Source organism: Nylanderia fulva, unplaced genomic scaffold, assembly GCF_048542155.1.
Source record: "Nylanderia fulva isolate GAGA-0341 unplaced genomic scaffold, ASM4854215v1 Scaffold24, whole genome shotgun sequence".
Classification (NCBI taxonomy): domain Eukaryota; kingdom Metazoa; phylum Arthropoda; class Insecta; order Hymenoptera; family Formicidae; genus Nylanderia; species Nylanderia fulva.
Genome location: NW_028190304.1, coordinates 1,647,200 through 1,668,623, shown reverse-complemented (window position 1 = coordinate 1,668,623; position 21,424 = coordinate 1,647,200). Strand labels below are relative to the sequence as shown.

General features: G+C 29.0%; 4 protein-coding genes across 9 annotated transcripts; 2 read left to right on the top strand and 2 right to left on the bottom strand.

The window, feature by feature from the left end:
- Positions 1-2,123: 2,123 nt before the first annotated feature.
- On the top strand, positions 2,124-6,629 carry AMPKalpha (AMP-activated protein kinase alpha subunit). 4 transcript variants are annotated; one of them, XM_085483266.1, is made up of 11 exons: positions 2,124-2,200; positions 2,372-2,664; positions 3,395-3,510; positions 3,593-3,734; positions 3,988-4,226; positions 4,311-4,517; positions 4,637-4,742; positions 4,889-5,223; positions 5,497-5,660; positions 5,761-5,920; positions 6,003-6,629. In XM_085483266.1, the coding sequence occupies exons 3-11, from the start codon at positions 3,408-3,410 to the stop codon at positions 6,092-6,094; spliced, it is 1,548 nt and encodes a 515-aa protein (XP_085339392.1). In that variant the 5' UTR covers positions 2,124-2,200; positions 2,372-2,664; positions 3,395-3,407; the 3' UTR covers positions 6,095-6,629. The 4 variants fall into 4 exon arrangements, 3 of the variants coding, with proteins under 3 accessions (XP_085339392.1, XP_029162854.1, XP_029162855.1); XM_029307021.2 differs by lacking the exon at positions 2,124-2,200 and adding an exon at positions 2,234-2,299; XR_003820258.2 differs by lacking the exon at positions 2,124-2,200 and having other exon boundaries at positions 2,306-2,664; positions 6,003-6,170; positions 6,324-6,629.
- A 1,319-nt stretch (positions 6,630-7,948) lies between these two features.
- Crk (Crk proto-oncogene, adaptor protein) lies at positions 7,949-11,180 on the bottom strand. The gene is made up of 3 exons (XM_029306866.2): positions 10,544-11,180; positions 9,417-9,772; positions 7,949-9,339 (listed from the first exon to the last, which is right to left on the bottom strand). The coding sequence occupies exons 1-3, from the start codon at positions 10,576-10,578 to the stop codon at positions 8,861-8,863; spliced, it is 870 nt and encodes a 289-aa protein (XP_029162699.1). The 5' UTR covers positions 10,579-11,180; the 3' UTR covers positions 7,949-8,860.
- A 1,079-nt stretch (positions 11,181-12,259) lies between these two features.
- Positions 12,260-19,622, top strand: LOC114934325 (uncharacterized). Of its 2 annotated transcripts, none has more exons than XM_085483260.1 (9): positions 12,260-12,758; positions 12,934-13,231; positions 13,362-13,515; positions 13,615-13,757; positions 13,876-14,075; positions 14,178-14,565; positions 14,651-14,887; positions 14,967-15,429; positions 18,699-19,622. In XM_085483260.1, the coding sequence occupies exons 1-8, from the start codon at positions 12,669-12,671 to the stop codon at positions 15,410-15,412; spliced, it is 1,956 nt and encodes a 651-aa protein (XP_085339386.1). In that variant the 5' UTR covers positions 12,260-12,668; the 3' UTR covers positions 15,413-15,429; positions 18,699-19,622. The 2 variants fall into 2 exon arrangements, with proteins under 2 accessions (XP_085339386.1, XP_029162845.2); XM_029307012.2 differs by lacking the exon at positions 18,699-19,622 and having other exon boundaries at positions 12,260-12,587; positions 12,657-12,758; positions 14,967-17,495.
- rush (pleckstrin homology and FYVE domain containing family member rush hour) lies at positions 17,173-21,373 on the bottom strand. Of its 2 annotated transcripts, none has more exons than XM_085483262.1 (8): positions 21,289-21,373; positions 20,751-20,815; positions 20,496-20,633; positions 20,338-20,401; positions 19,338-19,463; positions 19,115-19,221; positions 18,776-19,033; positions 17,173-18,455 (listed from the first exon to the last, which is right to left on the bottom strand). In XM_085483262.1, the coding sequence occupies exons 1-8, from the start codon at positions 21,302-21,304 to the stop codon at positions 18,426-18,428; spliced, it is 804 nt and encodes a 267-aa protein (XP_085339388.1). In that variant the 5' UTR covers positions 21,305-21,373; the 3' UTR covers positions 17,173-18,425. The 2 variants fall into 2 exon arrangements, with proteins under 2 accessions (XP_085339388.1, XP_085339389.1); XM_085483263.1 differs by having other exon boundaries at positions 19,338-19,394.
- Between the last annotated feature and the right edge of the window lie 51 nt (positions 21,374-21,424).

Here is a 21,424-nt window from a genome sequence, read left to right as displayed (position 1 = left end):
ATTAATTTCTTATGCATATTTTTGCAATCACATTGACCTTCGTTCTTCGGCTATATTTTAATGCTAAACGAATTCTTGCTTTGCATATCGATTTTGTGCATTCAGCAAATTAAAAAGATTTAATTTTTGACTTCTTATTAATATTTATCAAAATTTTAGTCGATGCACATTACTCATCCCTTAACAAAAATTATATAATTTTTTATTTTATAAAAAAGTGATTTAATTAAATAATACAGATTTGGTTTTTCTAACGAAATCATCATATACGTATGTTATCATTATATAAGTCATACGTACATTATAGCGAGGCCGCAATAAATATTCAACTTGTCAATTATTTCTCCGATAAGTTTGTCTTCTTTGCTATAAGATATTTAAATAATTCAAGAAAAAATATATGTGTATAAAGAAAAATAAATTTTGTAACAATTCTGTGCAAGTCTTCTTAAATATTTTACTGCCATCTTTGCATTTTATACAAACATGCTCGTTATATCGCTGCAGATATGTGCAATCATATGTAATCTCTTTTGCATACCGGAAATATTCATTGAAGTCTGCATATATACCGTATATTTATGACCACACAATTTTCTTTACGAAATAATTACTTATTTTTGAGAATAGATAATGATTTTCTAGCTCTTTTCTTTTTCTTAAAAAATTTGAAACTTTGACCTAAATTTTATTTATACGTCGTTTAAGATATGAAATGTGAAATATGCGAGAGTAAACATTTAACAAAATAAAGAATTAAATAAAATTAATTAATTAATTGAAGAAAAACAGAAACTTTATAATCAGCAATTGATTAAAGATCCTGTAGTTGTAACAATCATTTGGTTAAAAATTTATTGTTGTTTTTATATAAATAAATATGCGATAAAAGATCATAAATATATAACACTATAATGTAGATCATGATATAAGATGACAGTAAAAACAAGGTGCAAAAAAATTCCATGTAAACTTCCTTGCACATGACTTGCAAATTATACGCAGTATCAATCCACCAAGATGAGTCAAAATAATATCATATATGTAGTTTAATCTCGTAAGCTTCTTAAAAGCAAGCATTAATTTGTTCAATAGATAGCTCTTGCACGCAAGAATCGTACTTGAAGCCTTCCTGTTTTTATCCATTTTGAAAAACAGAATTAAAATTTATTTTTAGTATGTAGTATTGTTAAAAAATCAATATATTTTTACAATTTAGAATTTTTAGAATCAATTTTCCTTTAACACTTGTAGAAGAAATATATATTGTAAATAAAATTCTATTCTAATTTTCCATATAACAAATATTCTTATTTATTTATATAAATATATTGAATATCTTAACTGTGCGTATGTCCTAAAACTTTCAAACAATATATATTTTATTATACACACATACATACATACATACATACATATATATATATATATATATATATATATATACATATATATATATATACTCCAAAAAGATAATATTACGAGGACAAATACGCACAAAATATTAAATATATATATGTTTAGAATTAATAAAAATTAAAACAAAAGTTTTTTTTGGTTATAAAATTTGAGAAATCTTTTGAAGTAATTAAAACTTGAAATTTTCTTTGAAAATAAAAAATTGCTCATCATATATATATACCTATATATATATATATATTTCTGTCAAATATATTTTTACTTGATGTATGATTTCTTGAAACGTTATAATGTAAAAATAGAAATACGATGCGTAAACATTCACATATACTTCACAGATTACACGTAGAATTGGATCATGGATCCATATATACATGAGTTTATTAGAATGTCTATAAATAGATCAAACAGAGTCGCTGTCATTCTTTCAACAACAACTAGACACATGTATATGAGATAATGCAAAATCGGTATAAAAAGGAAAGCGATAAAAGTCTGCAAGTAAGAATATCGAGCACATTAAAAAGGAAGTGGGAAAAAATCTGAATGAGAAGATGCCAGCAAAACAAAATTAAATTTGATTACGACATCGCGAGTAACAATATGGCGCAGCCAATCACGTTTGCCATCTCGCTATTTAAAAAACGTCCTTATTTTTGACGCATGTTACCTCTCTAGTTGCTTTCTTATATCTACGGTTTAAGAGTAACCTAAAAAATACGAGAGATTTTCAATCGCATATCAAATATTGAGAATAAGGATATGTTAAGAATAGGAATAGGCAAGTTTGTCTATAGTGTATTATATATATATATATATATATAAAATATATATAAATATATACACAACACACAGTATTGAAATTATAGTTTATATAATCGTAAGGCGTAAGATTTTATCAAATTAATAATGCGAACAATCTTGAATCGTCAACGTGATTAATTTTTTTCAGCGCCAACAGTTTTTACGCAGCTGTGTTTGATGCAAGAGAGAGATATGTCTCGTTTTAGCGTTACCATCCGATAAAATTCATCGCACAATATCCACGCGATAAGAAGTCCACCTAGCAAGCATGTAAATAGTGTCAGGTGATCGGGACTATTTGTGCCATTTTGGCTGCGCACTTTTCTGTCATCGGAATTTTGACGTTTCTCTTCTCGTCCGACCTCACTCACAATCAGTACTTCTCCCACTGGAGATTCATCTCGCACAATTATTTCTCACTCTCCTGGTACAGATACAGTGGTGAGTGACATTTTATTGTTGTGACGAGTAATCTTCTTCCTGTTAGTATCTACTCCCCAAGTGGCAAAAGAAACGTATAAAAAATGTTTAAAACCCATTTTTGAAGATATATTTTGAAAACGTTAAAATGTGTGGATCAGTCTCTTTTGTTAATTAAAACACGTTTATTTTAACGTTAATATAATATAAATATTTATTTAATGTTTATTAAATATTTATTTTATTTATATTTTATTAAATAAATATTTATATTTTTTATATATTGTTTTGCTACTTGGATCATTTGAAATCATTGTGCGAAGATAATAACTAATAAGTTAAATTGTATCATAATTAACAATACAGTTTAATTTTTGTTCCTATGCTTTTCTTAATGTGATGTATATAGATAATTAAGTTAACAATAGAATTGTTTGTGAAATTGGATATTTACAAACATATATGTATATCTACATATTTTATTTATTTGATAAACTTGGGAATAATAATATTAATAATTGTTAATCAAATATTATGTGAAATCATGAAACAAAAAAAAACAATGTAGAAATTTTCAAACATTGAATTGTTTCAAATGTTCTTCAAATTTAATATTTAAAATGTTCTTCATGTAATTTTACAGTTGTGTGTGTCTATGTATGAGATAGTAGCATTCTAAAAGTGCTGATATAATTTTGAAGTTGATAATAAATTTTGTTATATATTGTATAAAGAATTTTTTTTTATACAGCAACAAATTAAAGATGTCCGAAAAAATTCCAAGCAGTCAACCACAACCTATTGTTAAAATAGGCCATTATACATTAGGCCAGACTTTAGGTGTTGGCACATTTGGTAAAGTAAAAAGTATGTATATACATATACAATATATAAAAACTTTAAAATACATGTATATGTTTTTTCATATAATATTACTTCTTACTTACAGTTGGAGAACACGTTTTAACAAAACATAAAGTTGCTGTGAAGATTCTGAATCGTCAAAAAATTAAAAGCCTAGATGTTGTAGGCAAAATTCGCAGAGAAATACAGAATCTTAAACTCTTCAGGCATCCTCACATCATCAAATTGTAAGTGTTAATTAATCATTTAAGAATCTTAGTGATATATTTATAAATATCTGATATAAATGAGAAAGAAGAAACTAATCTCTTGGGGAAGTAATGAGATAAATTTTATAAAAATTAATTGAGAAAGTTCTAATTGGAAAACAAAATAATTTTTTTTATTTGACAATTTTTACGATATACGAGTTTTTAAATAAATAAATAACTCTTACAATCCCCAACTATATTAGTCTTAACATACATTTCACATACACAGATACCAGGTTATAAGTACTCCTACAGACATATTCATGATAATGGAATATGTCTCAGGTGGAGAGCTGTTTGATTATATTGTTAAACATGGTAAACTTAAGGAGTACGAAGCGCGACGATTTTTCCAACAAATTATATCGGGCGTCGATTATTGTCATCGGCATATGATAGTCCATCGCGATTTAAAGCCGGAAAATCTTCTCTTAGATCACAATCTGCATGTGAAGATCGCAGACTTTGGTACATGGATATTAGTTGGCATACATTAACACTTTATTATACGTAACTAGTAACAGTAGTCTTCTTCAATGCAAAACTTTGCAGGTCTATCGAATATGATGATGGATGGTGAGTTCTTGCGTACTTCCTGCGGTTCTCCGAATTATGCCGCACCAGAAGTAATATCTGGCAAATTGTACGCCGGTCCCGAGGTAGATATTTGGTCGTGCGGTGTTATATTGTATGCGCTACTCTGCGGTACCTTACCATTTGACGACGAGCACGTTCCTACCCTCTTCCGTAAGATTAAATGTAAGTTTTTGCTCTGAAAGAAAATGTGCGAATATCAATAATCATTTTCTGTATGCATCTTAAATATCTGAATACATATTAAATATCGCAACAACTATATAACTCGCCTTTAATTTTAGCTGGTGTTTTTCCCATTCCGGAATATTTGAACAAGACTGTTGTTAGCCTCTTGTGTCACATGTTGCAAGTCGACCCGATGAAGAGAGCAACTATTGAAGACATTAAGTATGTTAAATAAATGCAAGAGTATATTTTATATAAAATTATTATATATATAATATATAAATTATATATATATATATATATATTTTATATATAATTAAAATAGAAAATACTATTATAATATATCTAACATTTATATTCAATTTTAGAAAACATGAGTGGTTCCAGAAGGATTTACCATCGTACTTGTTTCCGTCACCCGTCGAACAAGATTCATCCGTCATCGACATAGATGCCGTGAATGAAGTGTGCGAGAAATTTAACGTCAAAGAACCGGAAGTACACTCCGCGTTATTGGGCGGTGATCCGCATGATCAGTTGGCGATCGCTTATCATTTAATAATCGACAATAAAAGAATCGCAGATGAAGCGGCTAAGGCTGAATTAAAAGACTTTTATGTGGCATCTAGCCCACCACCGGTAGCGTTTAGTCCAAACGACGCCAGCAGCAGCCCCTTGAGGCCTCATCCTGAAAGAATTGCACGTAAGTATTTGAAATATATGAATAAACAGGGTGTATTTCCTGAGAAGTTTATAATAAATTTTGTTTTATAAATATTTAAACCGTGTTACTGTGAGAAAAGAATTGTGAGATGCAAATGCACTATCATATTAGTAAATATTAAGTATTGTGTCTTGGACAATTATATTTTATTATTACTTTTGATCTTAATCCACAAAACTAAATCTAAAAATAAAAGGTGTATCTTAGCCAATCTCTTCGAAAATAATTATATAATAATTATTTTTATTGTAGCATATCGTGAACGTCAAGGTTCACAAGGTAGTACATCCGCACAAATGCAAGGCAATCGCGGTACACCAGTGAAAAGAGCAAAATGGCATTTAGGTATCAGATCGCAGTCAAAGCCAAACGACATTATGAATGAAGTTTATCGTGCTATGAAAGCACTTAACTTTGTAAGATTCATTGTACTGGATTTTATATATATATATATATATATATATTACAAAAATTATTTGCTTATGCATGACATTATAATGAATGTTGTCTTTTCAGGAATGGAAGATAATAAATGCTTACAGTGTTAGAGTACGACATAAAAACAATTTGACTGACAGATACAGCAAAATGTCATTACAGTTATATCAAGTTGATTACAAGAGTTATTTATTAGACTTCAAGTCCTTGTCGACCGAAGAGGATGACATTGGACGAGGTAAGTAATTTAAAACAAAATTATCGAGATGATACAAGTATAATTTATATGTATAAAAAATTACATGCACATTCTTTTATAGATCCAACATTGCCACCTCCGCAAGCGACAGGTCATCACACAATGGAATTTTTCGAAATGTGTGCAGCATTAATTACACAATTGGCGCGATAGCGTGCCTGGTTTTTAAAAATTAAATTCCGTTTTTGTGCTTTTAAAGGTGTATAGTATGAAATAAATGCAGACTAAGGTAAAACAAATTAATGTAAATTTTGTTCTCTATTTGCAAATTAATTTAACATACATTTTTCAAGTCATTAATTTTTAAATTAAAAACTCAATACATAATTGTGCGTAAAAAAATATATAATGCACTCCATATAACGTTATTTTCATTTTGAAGCATTTGATAGACAGGACGAAGAAACTTGAACTTTGAAGCAAGAAAATAACATCGCATAAAACGCACCTAATATAACAAAAAAAATTAATAAATTAAAAACAGCACAATAGCTACATATATTATCATTTATTATTAAATGCTATAATTGAATGTTACATTATTACAACTATTATAAATTACAACACAAATATATATTTATCTAAATGATTATTAATTCTATCATATTGTATATCTATAAAATTGGTTTACTATCAGAAAAACCAAATATGTGCATATGCTTAGAAAAATATACATTATATATTTTTACCTTGTTGTATTTAAATCTATCTCACACATACATGTTATAGTTATAAATAAAGTTATTTTAATAGAAGATTAACACATGTTGAAATGATGGAAGCAATTTATATAATATAATCTTGATTTCATTATAATTGCTACGTTTGATTATTAAATTTACAGTAGAATTTTTTAAAATCAGTATTCATAATGATCAAATTACTATTATATATATGTGGGAATTATTGAAATTATTTAAATATTTGTGTTGATATCAACTATATATGTCTTAAACTCAACTTTATATGATGATGACAATTTAAGCACCATTTTATCATTGGAATTAATGGATAATTAATGATAAAATATATATAATGGCACATTCCACACACTATCTTATTTTATACAAATGCAGTCCAATTCTGCTAATGCTGCCAAAAACTGCCCCATATACATTATCCAGCTTGCCTTGTTTGCATATTAAATATGAAAATGGATGTAAAAAATACAAATTGGACTATTTTATATTTTATCTTTTTCTTAAATATATAAGCGGAAGAAAATGTTGCTTAGATATAGATTTATTGATATGGAATACTCCACAGTTTATCTATCTTAATACTGTGCAATTTTAGGAAGATTATGGAAAACTTACACAATTCGATACTAATGTAATGATGGAAATGTCAAATGCACATAATTAAAATAAAATGTGTATAGGTCACGGTCTTGTATACAAGACCGTGGTATAGGTACATGTATATGTGTGTATATAATATATATATATACATAAATTTATTATACATATAAAATTTATATATATTATATATATGTAAAAATGTATGTATATATAATACATAAATTTTTATTATATATATATTACATAAATTTATTGTATATATAAAATTTATATATATATATATATACACATATATACATACATACATATATATATATGTAAAAAATTTATGTATAGTATATATAAATTTATATATATATATATAATTTTTTAAATACAATTAACTTTTGCCACACATATTATTATATATAAATACAAATTTCTAGCACAATGTGAGTTGCTTCAATTGTGTGACACAACCTCTATATGGCTAACAGATATTATATGTACCATGACAAAGATAGATTCTATCCTGTAGAACAGCCGTATATATTTCTCGCTTATATTTCATTATTTCAGATGAAAATGTTAGCAGTAATATATACATAGTATATTTTTATCATAGTCACTGCATGACTAGAAAATATGACCATATATTCAATATAGAATATATCATTCCAACTTTGTAGGAATATTATTGTAGTAATATTTTTTTTAAAGAGAAGCATACTTTATAAATATGATTTATTGTAAGATTCATCAATAAAAGTAATATAACATATATATGTTATAATCAATATAATATTTTAAAATCAACAAATCTGTGATGGGTATTCGTTGAGTAAAGAACCTTGTGCTGAATCATTCATTTTGAAACACTAATTCCTAGGATAAACAATAAAATCTTACATTTATGTGAATGTTTTAAACTAGTGCATCTATATTAACATCTATGGAAGAGAAAAAAATATAAAATGTAAAATATAAAATGTATAGCATGATTAGCTGCATATAAATTAGAACCATTAGGACATATCCTATGTAAAAAAATTATTAGGATACATCTTATAAATATATCTTTTACAAAAATTGTTTCATTTATTATTTCATTGAAACGTTTCAATTCCTTTTTAATGAAATAATAGGACCTTATTATCTAATATATAGAGACAAAGTTGTATTTTACATATCTATATCTAATAATTTTATAAAATTATGCTTGTGCTTTGGACAATTAGCAATGTTACAAAAGAAATTACGGATGTACATGTGACTAAAGTATTAACACACTGTAGAGATATTAACATAAATCTTTGAACATTTCTTATGTTTCGACGTATTGCACAAAAATCTGGGGTTTCTTCTTATGTAGCACTTAACACGCGGCACATTCGAATGTAAATGTAATTCAATTCAGACTTAAGTCCAAGTAGCAAACTGATGTCATTAAATGCCAAAATGACATCTATGACATCATTTGACATGACATACGTTTACTATCTTGGAGTTTATATAAGCACATCTATGCAATGGTACATATAATAGATGTTATTAGTAGTAACCTAAATTTTGATAATATAGGAGTCTCTCTTTCTTCCCATTGTCACACATGTGATGCATCACACTCGGAGATTTTCTGTTAAATCTCCTGATTGTCCTCACCAGTCTCGTTATCCACAAATTCTACATGCGTAAATGGGAAGTGTCCGACCTTGCCGTGTAACTCGCCCTCCCACTGTCCATTGATATTAGTCTTTGTCACTTTTATCATGTCACCTACTTCCAATTTTAACGCAGTCTTGTCATACGCGTTCGGCACCCTCGCCTGTTTCACTTTTGCGAAAGCCGGTAACGTTCTCTGTATGTTCGATCTTCGCGTTACAGTCCCTTGTCCCGTAATTTCGGCATGAGGTACCTGTGTTGTAGGTCCTGAGTTTGAGTTTGAGTTCGAGCCGGAACTGCCCCCACTCTCAGGTCGTGAATTATTTTCTATTATCATGGGACCGTCCTCGTCGTATTTCTGAACATATGGAACCGGTATTGAACCAGTTTGGCCAATGCTATTCCTAGCTGTCCACCACTGTTCTTCGTCCTTGGATATTACAGTGAGTATATCACCTGTTATTACAATCATTTCGTTAATTTTATCAAATTGGGATAAATTATGTATAATATAAAAAGAAAAACAACTATACCTTTTCTGAAGGGTAAATCATCAGAATCATTGCCATCAAAGTCATATTTGGCAATTACCCTCTGTATTTTCTTCGGAGCAGGCCTAATTAATGGTGTAGTATCCAAATAGTGCAGTTTGTAAAAAGCTAGAAGATTAGGAATATCTGGAAACACCTGATCTCCAATCCGATATCGAATTTGATCTCCTTGTTGGATTTTATTGATGATATAATGGCTAACTTTACTGTCCTCTCTTACGCATAATACAAAATCGCCATGTATGGAAGTGCTATCTCGTACTAAGAATACTCCACCTTCCTTTTCACCCATTAATAGATCGGAAGCATCCTGCCGTGACATAGCACCAAAGTACCAGCTAAAAGAGAATCAGATCACATAAATATGATATATATAAATTAAATCTATCATAACTAGTTGCATATATTTCAGTTAAACCTAAAGGGGGAAAATTGTTCTTAAAATAAGTGAAAAAATGTATAACAAACTTGTCACATGTTCCTACAAATGTTAGTCTAAGTTAACAAAGTTTTAACCAATTCTATATTAATTTAGTTATTTATTTAAATAAAAAAAGAAATCTTTAGCGTAATAAAATCATGCAACCATCTATCATGAATAAAAATGAGATCATAATTATAGAAATATATATTAGAATAAAGGATAAATTTAAAAAATAATACATAGGAAATTTATTTGCTAATAAACGTAAGAAATGATTTCTTTCTTTTCCATAACAAGAATAAAGGAGATTAACAAAATCTAATTAATTGCTTGCGAAAATGATACAAGAGAAACAGAAACATTTACGAGGTCAACTTGATAACATTTGAAGAAAAGGCATGTAAAAAAAACGATACTTCAAAGCAAACAATTACAATTCATCTCGCACGGACTAAGGATGATTTATCCGGTGCTCAAAAGAACAAACAAAAATACGCATCTCAACGAGATAACAATTATATCGTGAAACTTCAGAGGCGTGAAGAAGCGCGTTTGTCGGCACGACGCAAATTACAGAGGCGCAATTTTAAACAGGCATTTCACGACAGCGTATACACATGACATTACGAGCATGACACTGATTTTGCGGAGGCTGAATCAAAACACCGAGAATACTCTCCCTTACCTCGACTTGTCGTACTGATCGAAGGTTGCAGCCATCGTGTATTACGTTATATATCCTGTAGTCCCGATTAGTCCGAGAGAACGAAACGATAACTTCTTCCTTCGTCAATTATCAATTAATATATCGCCGGGGGACACCGAGAGAAGGAGAGAGAGCCAGAGAGAGAAAGAGACAGAGAGTGGCACCTCGATTAAGCTCCCGCATAGTAAAGAGCCATGATGCACGCGGACAGATGCTCTCACGACGCAGTTAAGTGGTTGATTAATTATGGATATATATCGAGGAAAATTGGTTTCTATATCGGGAAATATTTTGTCCGGAGCTCCTCTTCCAAGACGAATGAAATTATTATCGCCGCTCCGTCGAGTTCCACGCGCAGCGGTGCGAGATCCTGGACATCGCCGACGACATGTTGGGAGAGAGTGTCGCGCACGTTTCCGGCTCTTTCGTCGAGCGACGAGATCGATTCCCCTAAGGATTCCCGTCGTCGCGAAACTCCGCACCGAGGCTTCCACTCGCGACACGCGAAACGTCTTCGGGAAGCGAGAGACGGAGGAAATATCGCGAAAAATGGTCGCCGGAGCCCAGCAGCATCCGACATTCGTCGAGTCGTCCCCAAGTGCACTTTCTGCACTTTCTAGCCTCCTTTCTACACTCGGATTCTTCTACACTTCGCTCTTTATATTTTATTATAGATTTTTATTGTTGTTATTATTATTATATTATTTTTTATATTATTATTTATTTATTTATCTCGAGCATAGTAAATAAAGTGCAACATTTTGATCTTGAGTGCAGAAAATTCTAGGAAGTGCGAGCATCCGATTGGCTGTTGGATAGGGATTTTCCAGAGGCAACCAATCAGAGCCCATCTGTCTAAATCACAGATGAATAATAATTAAATAATAAATAAATAATTAAATAAATATAATTTATTTAATATAATTAATTAATAAATTAATATAATATATTAATAAATATATATATATATTAATTAATTAATATTATTATTTAATATAATTAATATATAAATAATTTTATCTTCGTGACGTGATAGAATGACACTCCGACGTATCCAATGTGATTCCCGAACGCAACCCTAGATGGTACGTCGAGTGAGAAAATTCGGATTTCAGCATTAGCACAGATTAATAGATAGATCGCCAAAAGTCTGGATGAAGGAGAGACCGGCATTTCTCACTGATTTCAGCGCCATATCGTAGTAGTGGTCAATGCAGTAACTATTAATACGTTCCTAACGATAAGAAAAGAGCGTCTCATGCTCATGAACTCGTCCGGCGGCATGTACGAGATTTTATCTTTTCGTAGCGTTCGCGTATTTCGAAAAGGACAGAATTTTATGATGTTATAAATAAATAAATAAATAAAAAATTAACCTGACCTATTATAGTTATTAAATCTTTTTTTAATAAATGTTTCATTATTATTATCATCTAAGTCTAAGTCGTTTAATTAATTTTTAGTTTTTTAACTCCAATCAACATAGAGTGTGTGCTCTCCGCTTAAAATTCAAACTGTACAACATGAATTATGAATTCTCTCTGAAGATGAAAACTCATGCAGCGGAGTAGCGTAAAGGACTATCTACAATGGAGTCATAAGAAATTGACCAATTACAATTGATTATTTTTGAAATAATCGACTGTGATTGGTCAATGCAGATAGGCCGCATCAAGTAGCGAGCAGCCAACCAATAAGCAATAAGCGAGGCAATATGACACGATAAAGGAGCAACTGCTAATACGTGTATTTTTGTGTTTTTATTTTCTTTAGTTTATTTTTTGACAGGTTTTATTTCTGCTTTGCTTGTTTCTCTGTTCTTGAATTTCTAAATTTAAACAAAACAGCGAGTTGTATGATTGTAAGTCAAGTGTTTACATATATTAGACGGTAGCCGGCAAGACAAGATCTATAGTAACGTCAACACAGGCCAAGCAAAAACATAGAAGAAGGTGGTTCTGTAACGCATTTACGTGCTTAGTTATTTTTTATGGAAAGCGAACGATTCACATTTTCGTCATAAGTGAGAAAGTTTTATCTTCATATTAGTTGGATGATTTATACAATTTATTTCTCACACGTACAATTGTAGCATCGCAGAAAGATGGCTGTTAGCGCGTCCTTTTACAAAAATGTGTCTTTATTAACTCAATTAGTTCCCCCGAGTGATGATTTCAAGAAAGTTTTTCGCGAGGTAAGAACTTTTCTTTATATATTTATTATATATATCTATATTTATATATTTCATTCTATATTTTATGGAAAGATTCACTCATAATATATGTGTACATACATATAAATATATATTTATTTGTATTAAATTGTTTTATAGGCCTTTACCAGTGACAAATAATAATTACATGTTACAGGGAATGTTTGATAAACCAAATGTTGCGGGATTTGTACAAGTTTCTCATTATTTATTAATGGTATATGATGCTGAGCGTTTCAAAAAGCAAGTTGAATGGCCAGTATTGTGTAAGAAGACGGAAGCAAAGTATCGTAATGATGTCAAGGATTATCTAAATGTAATTGCTAGTGAGAATTCTGATGTAGGATTTCCGCATATTGTCGCTACATACCTGCATCATGCAAGTGGTACAAAGTTTATGCTTATAATGTGGAAATTATCACAACTTGGACTCAAGAGATATCTTATACGTAATGGTAGGTATTTTCATAATAGAAAAAAATTATTTTATTTTTGTCAATCTTCCATATATATATATATATATATATATATATATATAAAATTGCATATTAATCTTGATGATTAAATTATCACTTATTATTTTAGGTGAATATAGAGTAATATCCACACCAAAACGAGGTCCTACAAGTGATTTAATTAGAACTTTCCTACAACAGTCCAAAGCGAGTGTCGTTTATAATACATTGAATTATCATAGAAGTTGTATGCAAATGGAAAAGGCAGTGAATTTAGCATCAGAGTAATAATTTTTATTTCTAATATATTGTATATATTTTGTACTAAGTTAGTCTGTTATAAATATTTCAAAGTTATTTATTTTTTCTTACTTTTATTTTAGAGAAGAGCAGGAACAACTGACTAAAATTAAGACACAACTTTTTGACATGAAACAGTCTGTGATGAACTCCATAACTATAGCACCTGTTGCTGCCTCCATAAAACAACGTTTAAAAATTGTTGAAGATTTGGAGATTATACAAAGTAAGAAACATATTTTGTTTTTAGCATATACTTTGTGTGTTGAGGATCAATTTATTTTATTGCATATGCAAAACTGATAATAATGATAATAAATATACATTGATTTTTTTCTGTTTAGTGTGGAAAAGTAGTTTAGATGAAAACATATGTTACATACGAAAAAAGAATAGAGTTTTAAAAAATATAGAAATAATATGTAAGAATATAAGTGGCATAATAACGAATCTAACAAGCGATGCAAAAGTACTAGATGGAAAACAATTGGAAAAAATCAATTGTTTTCTTATATCAGAACTGCCATTTCCACCTGATATTCAAGTAAGAATAATTAAAAAATAATTTCTTCTCTATAATTCTATATATCAATTAATAAAAAAAAATTAATATTTACACTAATGTATCACATTTTATTTTTTTCAGCATTTTCTTTATCATTTATATAATGATAATCAATTGGTATACAACAATTTTATTAATCTACACACTTTGATACTCTGTCAAGTGTATCAGTGCCTTAGGAAAAATGAGTTAGCAGACTTAACTCAGTGTCAATTGCAAGTGGAAGGGAGTGTAGAAGATATGAAGTCCATGTATAATATATTCGAAGTTATCTTGACAAATATGAAAAGTTCTATAGAAGAGACACAAAATGTTTTTTGTCAAACAAATATGGAGTACACATCCAGGAATATGTTACCCTTTATAAATAATGTACTTTTCATGCCGTCACCTCTTGTCAAAATTAACACTAACTATGCAGATGAAACGAATGACTTGCAGAGATTATTGCAACTTACCCCAGGTGAAAGTAAGTTTATGGTGTAAAAAAATTATGCTTTGCAATTACGTAAACAAATTATCGGTATTTAATACAGTTTATTTATTCTTTGTAGTTGCGCATAAATCATTATTCTCGAGATATGTGCGGCAGAAATGCATTCATACGCCAGATTTGCGAACAAATTTATTTGTATCACGTATTGATCGCGATCGCCTAATGTCATTAGACAATAATGTTAAAAAAAACTTGAATTTACGTTTTCTAACGCCTAAAGTGAAAAAATTATCCAAGAAAGCAACAGGAAAATATTCTCGATTATTTTCTACTTGTATGGATAGAAATACAAAAGGTTTGTATATATTAAAAAAATATATACATATAAAATTAAATATTTTGATTAAAAATTAAAATTATTAACATTTTAACAGCCAATTCTACCATGATATCTCTACCATCTACTGCAGAAGTCAATTCTTCTATTGAAAGTACAATAGGAGAAATGCAAAATACATCAAATCTTGATTCGGATATTATAACAAGAAGTTATCTCAATCTGAGCGAAGCATCTACAATTCCTTGTATATCTGGATCTGCACAGTTTACTCCGATAAAACGAAACATTTCGAGAAATATGTCTCAAGAACAAACGAGAGACAAATTCGATCACGAGTTCAAAATAAATAAAGTCAAACTGGATGATATTACAGAAGTACAGTTTGTGAATGATGAGAACGAAATAAAGCCTGAGAAGCATGAACATAGTTCAAGAGGACGACGTTCTATCAGTGACTTGGTGGAACGTTATAAGAAGTTGTTGGAAACCAATAATTCTACTATGACAAAGTTTCAAAATGAGTATAAAGAAGTTGAATAATGAAAAAAAAAACAAAGGTAATTAGATAAAAATATATTAATAGTTCTGCATTTATATAAATTGAAGTTTTCTATTTATAAATTTTTTGCAATAAATCAAAGTTGGAGATTTTCACAAATAAAAAATTATTGATAGAATATAATAGTTGAAAAAGTATACTCTTTTTCAATTATTACGTTTTCTAACTCCTAAAGTAAATTATTTAAGAAAGCAACAGGAAAATATTCTCGATTATTTTCTACATGTATGGATAAAATACAAAAGATTTGTATGTATTAAAAAAGTATATACATATAAAATTAAATTTGATTAAAAATTAAAATTATTAACATTTTAGCAGCCTATTCTAGAGCTAGTATTCTAGCATATCTCTACCATCTACGGTACAAGCCAGTTCTTTTATTATTGAAAATACAATAGAAGATGCAAAGTATATCAAATTTTAATTTGGATATTATAGCAAGGTGTTATCTCAATCTGAGCGAACAGTCTACTAAAATTTAAAAGAGTATAATACTCTTTTAGATCGTATCTTTTAAATTGTAGACTGTTTGCTCAGACTGAGATAACTCCTTGATATAATATCCAAATTAAGATTTGATGTACTTTTCATTTCTCCTATTGTATTTTCAATAACAGAAGAACTGGTTTGTGCAGTAGATGGTAGAGATATCATGCTAGAATAGGCTGTTAAAATTTCAATTTTAATTTTTAATCAAAATATTTAATTTTATATGTATATACTTTCTTAATATATACAAACCTGTTGTGTCATTTTTAAATAAAGTATAGTCGATAAGTGACAATATAATGTGCCATTAATATTGTTTTTTTAAATCTATAAAAATCTTAAATAAGAAAAAAATTAGAATTTATTTTGATAGACACTGCATATATCGTTTCTCCTTAAGATTCCTATTTTTTACTGCATATTGAATTATAAGATCTCTATAATAAATTCTTTTAATTATTAAAGCAAAAAAATGTAATTTAAAATAATTTTTTTATATATCACCATTTGCATTTGCACAAGTGATATAATATATCAAAGAAGAGACTCCCTTTTGATTTAAAGATCTATTTTTTCTGGAAATGTAAAATATATGTAGATTAAATTATACATATGCATTTACTAATGCAGGATAATAAAAAGCCTTCAAAAAATATATTATCAAGTGTGCATGGTACTAAAAAATCAATTTATCTTAATATATAATGCAGGGAAGAATTTTTATATGATTCTTTGTAATTCAATATAACTGCAAAGAGGGACTAGGAACGTTAAATAGGAACATACAGCAGACACATATAGTTAATACTAATATATTCTATTTCGCGTAATAGAGCTTATTATATATTTTTTATAACATACGTTGTATGTTTGTATTTATATATTGTTATAGATATATAATAGTCACAAAGCAAAATTATATTTGTTATAGACTAAAATTATTGTTACAAAGTAATTTTGCTGTATAAAATTAAAAAAAAAATTTGTGCATGATATACGTTCGTTGATTCTTTCAATTATCTCATATTTCCTAGATTAATGTAATCTAAACATTTTTATTCATAAACTAAAAATTTTTCAATTTTGTCTATTGCTCATACATATGCTAATTAAATGTATCGAGATTCCTTGATATATGAGATAAACTATAAACTATATATGTATAAAATTTCTTTTTGTCATTAGTGCCATGAAAAAATATATGAAATAATTATTTAGTTTAATATTATATCAAATAACACTTTTAAACTTGTAATAATATAACATTTTATTCACAATTGTTATGTTTAGATTGCTATGTATATGCACTGTATTTAGTTATAATGTATTTGCAATGATAAGTAAAAATCTATACAATAAAAATTAGACATTGCATTTCAAAAATGCATTCTGCATGTTGTGCAGTAGGTGTTACGTCATCTACTTATATCCGACATTGATCAATAATGTAAAAGGCACAATGTGGCATGTATTCTTAATATTACGCATAACGATGAAAAAAATTTATCTAATTACAATTGAATTTGACCAATGTAATAATATTGATCAATTACAAACTTTTGCTGATTCTAACAGCGCATTTTTGATGCTTTATTGATATTTTTTCTTTTTTGGGTTTTTGTAATTTTATATATATATATATATATATATATATATATATAATTTTTAATATAGTATTTCTTATTCTTCATTAATATGAATCGCGCAATATCTTCTATTAATAAAAACGGCTAAGATTCATAATATGAATCAGATATATATAATGATATGTTTTGATAATTTTAGCATAAATCCATTTCATATTTGTACATAAATATCAGTGGTTATAAACATTTTGTTTAGAAATATTTATAAGAATATTTCATTAACTTTTCGATCTCAAGATAACATGGTTTGACAAAAACTAATTTTTAAATCCAAGAGAGTAATTATTCCTTTAGTTTTTAAGCTGATCACAATTTTTAAAATGCTCTATTAAGTACTATTATTCAAGATTTGAGATTCAAGTCTTGAAAAGAAAAACTTTTTTTATATACTTTATCATGCTACTATTATTACATAATGTGTTAGAAAAGTTTTTATTTTCAAAAGAAATTTGTTACAAAGATTAAAGTTAGTAAGATTTTTGTAATTAAATATCAAATCTGTTATAGGAAAGTTATACATTAAGCTATTAAGGATTGTAAACACTCTACCAAACATTTTTCAATTATTTATTTAAACTTAAGTTCTTGATTTACTAAATACAGATCTATTAATGTTAAAGCAACTAAAAAATAATCTTTTTTTTTACAATTTTAATCTTAAATTAATTAAAATTGTGATGCAATAGAGCATTTATAAAATTGTTGTGCACTATAAAAATTATAAGAAATAATTATCTTTTTTCTTGATTCTTTTCTTTTTTTTTAACTGTATAATAGTTTAATATCATTGGCTTTTTTTAAAAATATCTGTAAAATTTTTATATTCTGTGATATTGTTTGCTGTGTGCAATCATCTTCATCGGCCGAGTGTCGAATAGAATTTAGGCTGCAAAAGAAAAAGGACTGTTATTATATAATTATTTTGTGATATAAAATATATATGAATTATTTCAGAAGATTCTATATATACTCTTTCTATTATATAAGTGTTGATTTTATGTATGTTTTATAATAAAATCAACACTTATAATAGATACTTATAATAGATTGTATGCACAGTATAATAATATAAAAAGTTAATTATAAAACAGACGAAAAAAATAATTAAATGTATTTTAATCATTTTTAGTTTCAGATAAGTGATGCACATATTGTGTGCAAAGGGTTTTTATCAAAAATAAGAGGGAACCTAATTATCTCAATTACCTCATCATGATTCTCTTCTTTATTTCCTTCATCGTCGTCTCCAGAGCTGTCCCCTCCTGAGCTATCGGCGGAATTACGTTGCTGATCTTTGTTATTTAAGCTATTCACAGCAGTTGTGGGTATAGCTTTGATTTTACTAGCGGCATCGTAACATTGTAAACACACTCTGACGGCCTTCCCGTTTCCTTGTCCAGGTAACAATAATTTTTTATTACTGCAGGGACCGCAAACTACTGCTCCACATTGCCTACAGTGATGCTGAAATGGAGAGCACAATTAATTTCAGTAGACTTTCGATCATTTAAATTGATTAAATTAATAAAAGAGTTTCATAATTACCCGTCTGTTTAATACTGTGAACTGTGTCTTATTGCAGTGCATGCAAATTGTAGCTTCATTATCTGGTACCCAGACCGCTGCATGAATTTCGACAGGCTTTTTGCCACCTGTAAATATATAAGAAGAAGGATTAAAAAGTATAAAAAGAATCAATTGCAATATCTATTTTTATGAATTACAAAATTTATATTACAAAAAATATTTGTGACTAACTTTTACTTACTCTTTCTTAATAAATCTTCAATACATTTTGTGATATGTGCCATCCATTCTTGCTTCTCTGTTGCGGTAGCAGCATAAACAGCAAACGACTTTGTTACTGTTTTAATGAGCCACCCATTACGATATTCTATAAATAATGATCCAATACTATACTAACATGTTCTAAGTATGACCGTATTTGATTATTGATCCATACACTGTGTATACAATAATTGAAGAGTTCTATTTATAATGATAAGAGTGCAAAGGGGAAATCAGAAAACAAATATATCTATGATAAGAATATAATTAGATGATAATTTTCTATGTATAAAATATACTCTTTGTAACAAATAGAAATTTATTATAAAGATAAAAAATATAATATACATAAATGGATACAGGATTCCTCATTAAAAATAAATTTAAATAAATTTTTTTTATGTGTAAGACTACTTTCTTGAGAAAAATGATTTTGAGAATTTGGGGATCAATGTATCATATCTGTATGAGATATTTATGTATAGTTTGATGAACTTCATAAGATTATTACTATTTCCAGTCATGTTAGTATAGTTCACATTTTTTAAATTAAATTCTTGAACTCTTACTTTTGAGACCATATAAAAGCTTTACATAGTTTTACTTTATTATGAAATTATCCACTTAAGAGAAAACATTTTAGTATTGGAAAACATTTCAAGCAAAAGTTTATCCACACATAAAAGAACAGTGTTACACATTTTAATGAACAAGTTATTATTTTCAATAATTTATGTATGTGTATTAATAGAGCAAGTATAAAATTGAACCAAACTTGAAGTCACTTTTCTCATGTTTTGATTGGAAAAGACTTGTATATATTGTTAAATTATATCAATAGATGCACACAAATATATATATTTTTGCACATGCTATCAAGACATATTAGAAACACATGTTTAAAGTATATAACAGAGCAAAAACAGAAATGTTACTATAAAAACAGCTATTACATCAAGCAAAATGACAATTATACTTACGACCCTCATCAGCTAGAGACTCTAATTTTACCTCCTCCAGTGGTATTATATGTTGCTTATTGTACTGTGAACAAATTGTTATTACCATTAATGTTATTGTCATTTTGCAAAGATTGTTACGTATACATAGCTTACTTCTTGCATTCTATCGTACACACCTTTTTTTTATTAATCACAATATTTCCATAGACCAATATGTCATTGAAGAGAAAGAATTGCCTGGGCTTGGGCTTCTTCCTGCACATCTTTGTCAGGACACCTTCTCCCACCAAAACTCGGCCAGGTACCGCGAGCGGCTGTCAAAAGAGAAATATTCATAAGTGAATTATACCTCGACGTCCCTCTGGCCAATCACGATTCATTCAAACAACTAGGTATCAGATTTAGATTCATGCTTCTCGAGCTTTTCTCACCTGACCCGAACTGCCAAAGCAGTTTTCGACCATCGCGATACGCCTGGCATTGGCCTCGCTGTTTACTGGAACATGTCAAGTCAAAAAAGCGGGGAGGTGAACACAAATGTCGAACACACCCACAATATATATATATATATATATATATATACATAAGAATTATTCTAGCGAAGCATCAACTCCGTTTTTTTAGCATCCTTAATTTTTTTTTTTTTTTAACGAAATATGCATACATGTATCTCTTTTTCAGGAACACAAGAAAAGTAACGCGAGAGAAAGAGAGAGAGAGCGAGCGAGCTAAACGTCAACGCTTGTCGAAGCTGTCAAAAAACACACAGCCCACTTGATGATAGCTGTGGAACCGTTATCCCCGAATCGTGTAAAGGTTACAGGAAAGGATGCAGGAAGAAAATGAAGAAGGGATTGTCATCAAGAAACGCGGAATTCTTCGGGGATCCTTTCGCAGGCCACGGCGGCCTGGATTTCTTGCAAAATACGCGATAATAATTAAATGCTAATAAGCGGAGCACGAACTAACCCAATCGGTCGACCATGATCCTCTGAATCAGGGCTGGCAACAGCAGGAAGCATGAATCATGTTCATCAGACCGGGTCTACAATAGGTGTAGTAAGTAAACCCTAAGCCTTACTCGCAAGTACGCGAATCTATCTAT

Excerpts from the sequence above, each read along its gene's own strand:
- AMPKalpha (XM_085483266.1), top strand. The coding sequence starts at position 3,408 with ATGTCCGAAAAAATTCCAAGCAGTCAACCACAACCTATTGTTAAAATA. Across the intron at positions 5,224-5,496 it reads TCATCCTGAAAGAATTGCAC|CATATCGTGAACGTCAAGGT; the intron begins GTAAGTATTTGA and ends TTTTTATTGTAG. Across the intron at positions 5,921-6,002 it reads AGAGGATGACATTGGACGAG|ATCCAACATTGCCACCTCCG; the intron begins GTAAGTAATTTA and ends ATTCTTTTATAG.
- Crk (XM_029306866.2), bottom strand. The coding sequence starts at position 10,578 with ATGGCTGCAACCTTCGATCAGTACGACAAGTCGAG. Across the intron at positions 9,773-10,543 it reads GATCAGTACGACAAGTCGAG|CTGGTACTTTGGTGCTATGT; the intron begins GTAAGGGAGAGT and ends ATTCTCTTTTAG. Across the intron at positions 9,340-9,416 it reads TGATTTACCCTTCAGAAAAG|GTGATATACTCACTGTAATA; the intron begins GTATAGTTGTTT and ends TTGTAATAACAG.
- LOC114934325 (XM_085483260.1), top strand. The coding sequence starts at position 12,669 with ATGGCTGTTAGCGCGTCCTTTTACAAAAATGTGTCTTTATTAACTCAA. Across the intron at positions 12,759-12,933 it reads TCAAGAAAGTTTTTCGCGAG|GGAATGTTTGATAAACCAAA; the intron begins GTAAGAACTTTT and ends TACATGTTACAG. Across the intron at positions 14,566-14,650 it reads GCAACTTACCCCAGGTGAAA|TTGCGCATAAATCATTATTC; the intron begins GTAAGTTTATGG and ends TATTCTTTGTAG.
- rush (XM_085483262.1), bottom strand. Across the intron at positions 20,402-20,495 it reads TTGTGATTAATAAAAAAAAG|TACAATAAGCAACATATAAT; the intron begins GTGTGTACGATA and ends ATTTGTTCACAG. Across the intron at positions 18,456-18,775 it reads AAGAAGAGAATCATGATGAG|CCTAAATTCTATTCGACACT; the intron begins GTAATTGAGATA and ends TTTCTTTTGCAG.